The following is a 9,507-nucleotide window of genomic DNA, read 5'->3' on the forward strand; positions in this document are numbered from 1 at the left end:
TCTTCTTCTTGTCGCAGAGGAGAATTTTGCCCCTAAAAGCATATGTTTTTCCACTGGCTTTATTTTAGTTTCTTACAAAGCCAAAAGAAATTATAAATAAAAAATAAAAAGTAAAACTAGAGAAGGAATTGTCAAATTGTCAATCCGTACATTAAATCGAACACAGGTCGTTGCAATGTGAATCCTAAAATGGTAAAACTTGCGTCCGAAATCCAACTAAATTCTAGAATTTAACTTTGCGCAATCAAATTTCATAACTTATAAAAGTTATCAATCAACTTTCACGGATTTTTCGTGTTAAGCATTTTTAGAACACTTGGAATTGAAATGGTGCTAAATAGGTATTACATTGGATAAACGCAGTAGTAGCTTGAACTTCTTAAATTTATTTAATCAAGTCCTTAAAACATCTTTTTTACTGCGTTCAATCCATTAAGATATATTTCTAGTTTGAGGTGTAATAAAATGTTGTAAATTAATGTAAACTACAGAGAAGAGGGTCTTCCTTGGTACAAATTTAGGTAAGCGTCACGACTCTCGTCGTAGCGGTTGCCTGTAGCACTATCTAAAAGTTTAGAAACGTGATTGGAAGTTCAAAAACAAACATTGACAAGAGGCAAAAATGCCCTCTGGCGATGATTTGTAATGTAACTTTTGTCTCCCATACATTAGTTGAATTTGTGAAAAAAAAAAAATAACCCTTCTTTGGATAGGGAAAAATCGTACACGCATAAAACACTTGTTGTGTTATACTCTGATTAAAAGATCTTCACAATGTAACTCATTTCATAACTTCCCAATCGGTCAATTAATGATGTACCATTGGAATTATCATTTATATTTAAGAAATATGAATAGACATACCATACTAACACGAATAAATACAAATATTCTTTCTTATTTTTAATTAAGGTTGATTATTCTTATGATGGATTCATCATAAGTCGAGCAGATGCTGAAAAGGAATGACCTAGTTATCACAACATAATCACTTGAACACGGAAATTGGAGGAGAGTGCAATTGAAAGAGAAAATGAGAGTCATACTTGCAGTAATGGGAGCCTTATTTGTATAGACGATGTTGCATGTTATATGTTAATAGGAGGGGACAGCATTGTGCTCCATAGATGGTGTTGAGAGGAAAAACTGAACTGAATGCTTGGTTAGGTCTATGTGACCCCAAGCTATCTATTTATAATAAAACCAAAAAGGCCAAAAGTGCAATATTACCCTTATTGCTGCAATATATAAAATAATAAAGGAAATAGACAAATATGCCCCTATTAGCCAAGTACTCTCAACATTCCCCCTCAAGTTGGAGCATAGATATCACACATGCCCAACTTGACTAAAACAAGATGAAACGATTTACTCCCCAATCCTTTAGTCAACATATCAGTAAGTTGATCACCGGACTGAACAAAGGGCATACAAATTAAACCACTCTCCAACTTCTCTTTGATAAAGTGTCTGTCAATCTCCATATGTTTTGTACGGTCATGCTGTACAGGATTGTGAGCAATACTAATGGCGGGCTTTATTATCACAATATAGCATCATAGGAATAGAAACAGATACACCAAGATCTTCAAGTAATCCTTTAAGCCATAACAGTTCACAAACTTCATGTGCCATTGCACAAAATTCTGCTTCAACACTAAATCGAGCAATCATATTCTGCTTTTTGCTGCGCCAAGTCACAAGATTCCCTCCTAAGAAAGTACAATACCTAGAAATAGACTTTTGGTCAGGAGATCCAGCCCAATCAGCATTTGTATAGGCTTCAACTTTCAAGCCATCACGAGGAGATAAAAGAATCTCTTTTCCGAGAGCAGACTTCAAATATCGAAGGATTCGAAGAATAGCATCCATATGAGTAGAGTATGGATCATGCATAAACTGACTCACTAGGCTTACAGCAAAAGCAATATCAGGTCTGGTGTGTGATAAATAAATCAACTTGCCCACTAACCGTTAATAACAACCCTTATCTACGGGATCACCATCCTTTTCTCGAAAACGAGTATTGACCTCAATAGGTGTATCAGAGGGACGACATCCTAATAACCCAACTTCTGTTAAAAGATCAAGGACATACTTCCTTTGGGATAGAAAGATACCTTTTGAAGATCTGGCAACTTCAATCCCAAGAAAGTATCGGAGCTTTCCAAGATCCTTTATTTCAAATTCTTGTCCAAGAAAATTCTTCAACCGACTCATCTCATCAGTATCATTCCCTGTGACAATAATGTCATCTACATAGACAATAAGAATAGTGACTTTAGCACCTGATCTCTTCACAAACAAAGTATGATCAGCATTACTTTGTTTATACCCAACAAAGATCATAGCTTTTTGAAACCTACCAAACCAAGCTCGAGGTGATTGCTTTAAACCATAAAGTGCACGTTTCAGCTTACACACTTTACCTTGAGTTTTGTCGCAAGAAAAACCTGGAGGAATCTCCATATATACCTCCTCTTCTAACTCTCCATGAAGAAAAGCATTCTTCACATCTAACTGCTGAAGATCACATCCCTGGTTTACAGCACACGAAAGTAACACTCGAACAGTATTCAACTTGGCAACATGAGCAAAGGTTTCTTGATAGTCAATCCCATAAGTCTGAGTAAATCCCTTCGCCATCAACCGTGCTTTATATCTGTCCACAGTACCATCCATCTTCTGTTTGACTACAAACACCCACTTACATCCTACCGGTTGTTTCCCAGGAGGAAGAACAACAAGATCCCACGTGTCATTTTTCTTCAAAGCATGCATTTCCTCCACCATTCTTTGTCTTCCACTTCTCATCTCGCAAAAGCTTCTTGCCAATTCCGTGGAATAGAAACAGAAGATAGAGAAGATACAAAAGTACGATAAGAGCTGGACAAAGAGTTATATGAAACAACATTGGATATAGGGTGTTGAGTACAAGTTCTAATACCCTTTCGAAGTGCGATAGGAAGATCAGAAAGAGAAACCTCATCAGAAGGAGTAGTAGAATCTGGATCCGGAGATGATGCCTGAATAGACAATGTATCAGTGGTCTTAACCTGCGTGTTTTTAGTGGAATTCCTACGACGATATGTCTTCAATGTTTCCCCATTATCAATCCGCCTTTGAAAGATACCATTACTTTGCTTAACAGGTGTGGTCTCCCCCTGAACCTCTGATATCTCCCCCTGAGGTATTGCATTATTCTCTACTTGCGTTGCATCGTTCTCCTCTTGAGAAGGAGAATGAGAATGATCAGAGACTATTGGAGGAGGAGGAGGAGGAGAAGAGTAAGTAATATCCTCAGGAACATCTAGAATTGGTAACACCTCTACACTAGGACACTCCCCCTGAAGAGGTGGAGCGGAATAATAAGAAGTAGACTCATGAAAATCACATCCATAGATGTAATATTGCGCCTAGAAGGAGGATGATAACACTTATAACCCTTTTGAGTAGCTGAATACCCAAGAAATATGCAGCGGAGACCGTGGGGTTCCAACTTACTCTTAGAGGTAGTGTTACGAGCATAATAAACACAACCAAAAATTTTTGGAGGAAGAATAAAAGTTGATGATCCTTGTAAAACATCAATAGGTGTGCGAAAATCAAGAATTCTAGTCGGCATCCGATTGATTAAATAGGCAGCGGTTAAAATAGCATCACTCCAATACTGAGAGGGGACACAACGTGCAAACATAAGAGACACGGCGACCTCTAACAAATGTCGGTTCTTTCTTTCGGCAACACCATTCGTCTTGCGGGTATCAACACCCAGTCGATGAATAATGCCATGATCAAAGAGATACCGTTGAAACTGACCTTCAGTGTACTCAGTGCCATTGTCACTGCAAAGAATTTTCACAGTGGCATTGAATTGAGTTTGAATCATTTTGTGAAAAATTTGAAAATAACGAAAAACGTCACCCTTATGCTTCAACAAATAAACCCAAGTTGCTCGAGAATGACAATCGATAAAAGTAACAAACCATCGATGACCAGAAATAGAAGTACGTCGGGAAGGACCCCACACATCAGTATGAATCACATGAAAAGGGAAACGACTTTTATTATTTGAAGATGAATATGTAGAACGAGTTTGTTTAGCAAAGACACAAGCTTCACAAAAAAATTCATCTTTATTACAAGCTGAAACGAGACTCGGGAAAACTTTTTCTAAAGTTCCTAAAGGGGGATGACCTAATCTGCAGTGCCACTGATGAAGATCTGCCAATGCTGAATTAACTTGATGGGGCGTAGTAGACGACATAGAAGTAGAAACCCCACTACCCTCGAGCAGATAAAGACCACCATCCAATCTACCATATCCAATCTCCTTCTCCGTTACCAGATCCTGGAAAATACAGTAAGAAGGGAAAAAAGTTACTTTACAATTTAAGTCTCGAGTCAAACTACTAATAGAAAGGAGATTAGTAGAGAATGATGGAATATGCAAAACAGAAGACAAGGGAAGAGCGGAGGAACAATTGATAGACTCTTTTCCAGCGATGGAAGAGAGGGTTCCATCAGCTACACGAACTTTGTCTCTACCGGAAGTAGGGGTGTATTGATGAAAGAGACTAGAAGAACCTATCATATGATCTGCAGCCCCTGTATCAATGATCCATGGGCTGGAAACAACAAATGTATTAAACCCCCCAAAGAAGATACCTGAAGTGGCTAGATTTGAAGCAAAATGGGAAGACGAATTGGCAACTGTGGAGGAAGCAGCAGCAGTAGAAGCTTTCAGTAGACGTTGAAATGCTTGAAGTTCTTCCTGGGATAAACCGATATCAGTAGTAGGTGTAGCAGTAACAGTTTCAGTATGGTTTGCTTTGTTTTTTGTCTTTCTCTGTGCCTTTTTTTCCTCAAAATCTGCAGATTTTCCATGTAACTTCCAGCAGGTAGCCTTAGTATGATAAGGCCTATGACAATATTCACACTTCACAACTTCCTTAGGGGTATCATTAAATTGAGAGAACGAACCGGATTTAGTAATAGTGCCAGCACTAATTTGTAGAGTAGATCGATCAATAGTAGAGGAGTGGAGCATTGCTGTCCTACGGCTTTCTTCTGAGTGAACTACGGCATATGACTGTTCCAGAGTGGGGAATGGAGACCGGCTAAGGACTTGAACACGTATCTGATCATATTCAACATTCAATCCTGCCAAGAAATCATAAACTCTGATCTTGTCCACATGGTTCTTGTAGGCAGCAATGTCTGTAGCATTAGTTGGTTGATAATCGGTATAATGATCTAGCTCTTGCCATAAACTCCGAAACTCAGCATAATATTGAGATATAGTCATCTCCTTCTGAGAAGTGTCATGAACCCTTTTTTGAAGTTCATACATCTATGCATCATTCCCGATTTGACCATAAGTATCCCTAGCAGCTGACCAAATTTGCGCCGCAGTATCAAGAAGCAAATATCCTTTTGCAATATGTGGCTGCATCGAGTTAAGCAAAAAAGACATTACCAAAGAGTAATTCGAGATCCACTTGTCTTGAGTAGCACCAGATGTTTCCGGCTTCACAGAAGTGCCGTTGATATGACCTGTAAGCCCACGGCCTGCAATGGTCAAGAATACAGATCGAGACCATATCAAATAATTTGTGCCGTCGAGCTTCATAGAGATTGTAGCGAAAGTAATATAATCTGTACGGCCATCTCCTGTAGGTGGAGGGTTCTCAACTGAACCGTCAGACATTGTGTCACTGGTAGTAGGCTAAAAAATATCCTCCAAAAAATCAGCAAGATCAGATCAAGGGAAGAAAAAAAATCGATTTTTTCAAGATTTTGAAAACTTGAAAAAAATCGATAATTCTAATTTATCCCAAAAATCTGAAAAAAAATATGGTGGTCCACGAACTGCAGTGCTTTGGTCTTCACACACGAGAGAATTGTAGGCTGGCGGCAAGGCAGAAACAATTCCAGACAAGAAGATCAAAAAAATCGCAGAAGAAGTTAAACCACCTATCGCGGATTGCAAAGAAGTTTTAGTTATGTCATAGAGGTGAAGTTTAGGGCAGACACCAGATTCAAAGAATCACCTCATTAGTACTGCCCTACACAGGAGAAGATGAGAAGGAACTGCGGTGGGAGAGAGTGAAGGCGTGAAGAGAGGAAAAAGAAAGGTTACGCAGAGGAGAGATTAGGGTTAGGGTTTCAGTTCAGATCTGGCTCTGATACCATGTTGAGAGGAAAAACTGAACTAAATGCTTGGTTAGGTCTATGTGACCCCAAGCTATCTATTTATAATAAAGCCAAAAAGGCCAAAATTACAATATTACCCTTATTGCTGCAATATATAAAATAATAAAGGAAATAGACAAATATGTCCCTATTAGCCAAGTACTCTCAACAGATGGTAAGGACGTTCCATGAGTATTCTGATCAGAAGTTGAGTTCAAACTCTATTCATAAATCATATTGCGACTCTTGTAAAGATATTATCATTGATCTCTAGCGACCGCATACTTTTGGGATGAACAACGATAAAGCGATTTCAATAGAAAAGAATCCTAAGAGTGAGGTATGACAATTTCTGATATGATATGAGTTGAATGACAGGATTTTACAACTAGAAAATGTAACAGTAAAATTAAAGATGACCGGGCATAAACTCGGGAGATCATATGTGCATTCTCTTGCCTGTTTCATTGCTTCATCAAAACAAATGAAACAAGGTTCACTTCTGGCGAAGAGAAGGTATGAATACCTGTGTACTAACGGAACAAAAAGAGACTATTTGGGACATACTGCACATTAAGCAGTAGCTACCTGCAAATTGTTGCCTTAATGCATTCATATGCAAACAGGGGAACTCTTATCCTTGTGCGTTCTCAAGATATATTGACCCAAAGCTATACATCAATGTCATCCTCCTCGTATACAGTACACAGCTCACAAACAAACCCACGAGGCCCCGAAGGATTGAGCCGCCCCTCCGCATGTCGCTTGCAGTATGGCTTGTTGCAGAAATCACACTTGGGTAGTTGGAGCCAGCAACTCATGCATAAGATGTCCGCGCAAATAGCCTCGGCTTCCTCTAGATCGTCGAGTTCGACGCATGCGCCACACTCGATGCACCTCGGAATGCAAGAGCCGCATCCTCTGCATTCACCTAATCGCCTGTCTCTCTTCCTCACACATGTTTCTATAGGGCAGATAAGGACCTTCCTCACCTTGTTGCACTTTGGACAGATTTCCACGTCGATAGGACAAACATTGCAGTCGCCCTCGCGTCTGAAGTGTGTGGAACATCTGTGCTCCAGCGTTTCGGGATTCACTTGAACGTAGGATTGAAGCACTTGGAGATGTTGCTTCTGCAGATTGTAGAGGCCATTGATCTTTATGGACTGTAAAATGTTCCCATTTGCTGATAGAGTCTTCACTGCGTTTATGACTCCCTCTGGTGTTAAGCCAGTACATCCTGGTACATATAACTGCATAGACAACAATTTCAAGTTATTAAAGTTAAGTTTCTGCAAATCAAATTACTTCTTTTTTCAAGAACAAATGATTATTGTCTACACTCATTTCTCTAGAGTCAGCTAATCACACGTCATGAAGCCATCGAAATTAAACTGAACCCCACAAGAAACCCTATATGTTTCCAAATATTTTCCATACACTATGATTGATTTTGCCTGCCACGACCTTCTCTCTCTGGTTCGACGGAGTTGTTCACTCCATGACCACAAGTTTATGAAGAAAACAAGATTAAGGGTACGGTCAGTTGTAGGACATGTTACAGAACAAGGAAGTATCCAACAATTCACAGTGTGAAGCCTTAGTGATTTGCATCTTACCTTGGTGATCAGAGGATTCTTCTCTGTAACACTCTGAAGTCCACCGTCTGTGATTTTTGTGCAATTGAACAGCCCCACTGTCCGGAGCTTCCCATTCGCCTTTGAAGCGATCTCGATAAGGTTCTCGTCATGCAACCGCCGACTCAAAGGATCGTCGACGACGAGTTCGAGCCACGGCAGAACATCGTCGCGCGCCGCATCTCTCAGAGACGTGCACGCTTCGCCCACGGCAATCAGCCCAGATAAGCTAAGATAAGGCAAGACCAGAAACAGGGCCTCATGGGGTTGGCCTGGTTCTGTCGGCTCACCTATGGTTTCGTCCTCGGGAGGCGCACGATCAACATCAAATGATAGTTTCGGCATTTCTTGGTTCTACCAGTCTTCTGACGGAGCATGCATCTTTGGATTTGCTGGTTTATGATTGAGAACAGAAGAAGAGACTGATGCTTCGAGGGGAGGGATATGAACAAGAGCCTGTGAGGGACATTTGGACTCGAAACGGAAACGTGGATAGATAATTTTTGTCTGGACTATGTGAAATGCGTGGGTATCTTGATGCAGAATCTATTAGTGAAGCGTTTCTGGACCGGTTGGACTTCTGAATCTATTAGTGAAGCGTCTCTGGACCGGTTGGACAGGCAGAAGTCCAAATGGAAGGCGAAACGGTGATGCGACTAGAACCGGCGGACCCGGTTGACGACATCGGATTGGGCTTAAATTCGGTTGTTTTAAGCGAAACGGCGTTCTGAACAAAACTCATAGCTTTTAGCTATGACTAACGATGGATTTTAGCGATTCAGGATCGTTTACATAGGTTTTTCTATTTTTTAATAATTTTTTATGGGTTTTAGTTTTAAGGGCAGTTTCGTAATTTTGATGTTTTATGTTTTCTAATCCTAGTATGGTTTGATTTAGGGATATATAAGCTTGTTTTAGAGTTCTTTTTGAAGAACAGAACATTATCATTAATATTGAATTTCGAGATTTCTTTCTCTAAGCAAGGTTTTGCTTGAATTATTCGCTGAACGTTGCGTCATATCTCTATGTAGCGGCCTTGACAAGAAGCATGAGATATTTTCGTTTTCTTAGTTGCCAAGAAAATTGGAAGTAACAGGATTCACGCATGTAAACCATGACTTGGCCAGTGCTGGGGCCAAATTATTTCAGATTCGGTAATATTTGCTTTGGTCCAATTTTTTTTTTTTGTCGAACTTTGGTCCAATTGACTTGACACTTAATTTATCAATCAAGTTCCTCACAACATATGGACCAAGTTCTATGGGGGATAAAAACTTAGCCTGCGTTTAGTCACCGGGATTGGAATTGGGATAAGATTAAAATATGATAGGATAGAAGCGTGAGGAATTTATTTGTGTGTAATAATTTGTTTGGTACATGACCGTATAATCTAGACTAGGATCGTATAGAATAAATAAATAACGTAATCTGCTATGTATACCGAACGACCATCTTGTGGTGGTCGCAATTGCTGATGGCTTGACCTCCACCGCAGGGTTTGCCTGACCATGGCAACCACCATAGTGGTGGTCACCTCTGTCACGGTGGTTGTCTCACAAGCAGACTAGCAATGGACGACAACATGTGGTGGTTGTCCCGGTCGCAGTGTGTCACCGGTAGGTGGTCATTAGCAAGGCGACCACAGCAGTGGCCAGATTTGGCCACCGTGCTTGCA

The 9,507-nt window shown here is 40.1% G+C and overlaps 1 protein-coding gene across 1 annotated transcript; it reads right to left on the reverse strand.

Moving 5' to 3' along the window:
- Nucleotides 1-6,531: 6,531 nt before the first annotated feature.
- Nucleotides 6,532-8,347, reverse strand: LOC115670854 (F-box protein SKIP28). The gene is made up of 2 exons (XM_030592225.2): nucleotides 7,815-8,347; nucleotides 6,532-7,448 (listed from the first exon to the last, which is right to left on the reverse strand). Exons 1-2 carry the CDS (start codon nucleotides 8,175-8,177, stop codon nucleotides 6,867-6,869), a joined length of 945 nt encoding a protein of 314 aa, XP_030448085.1. The 5' UTR covers nucleotides 8,178-8,347; the 3' UTR covers nucleotides 6,532-6,866.
- Nucleotides 8,348-9,507: the final 1,160 nt, after the last annotated feature.

The sequence above is a fragment of the Syzygium oleosum genome, unplaced genomic scaffold, assembly GCF_021117445.2.
Source record: "Syzygium oleosum isolate NSW1041296 unplaced genomic scaffold, Sole_v2.1 Sole_v2.03, whole genome shotgun sequence".
NCBI lineage: Eukaryota > Viridiplantae > Streptophyta > Magnoliopsida > Myrtales > Myrtaceae > Syzygium > Syzygium oleosum.

Bases quoted from the DNA above. Each gene is read 5' to 3' on its own strand.
- LOC115670854 (XM_030592225.2), bottom strand. From the start codon at position 8,177: ATGCCGAAACTATCATTTGATGTTGATCGTGCGCCTCCCGAGGACGAA. The intron at 7,449-7,814 runs GTAAGATGCAAA...TTGTCTATGCAG, and splicing joins AGAATCCTCTGATCACCAAG to TTATATGTACCAGGATGTAC.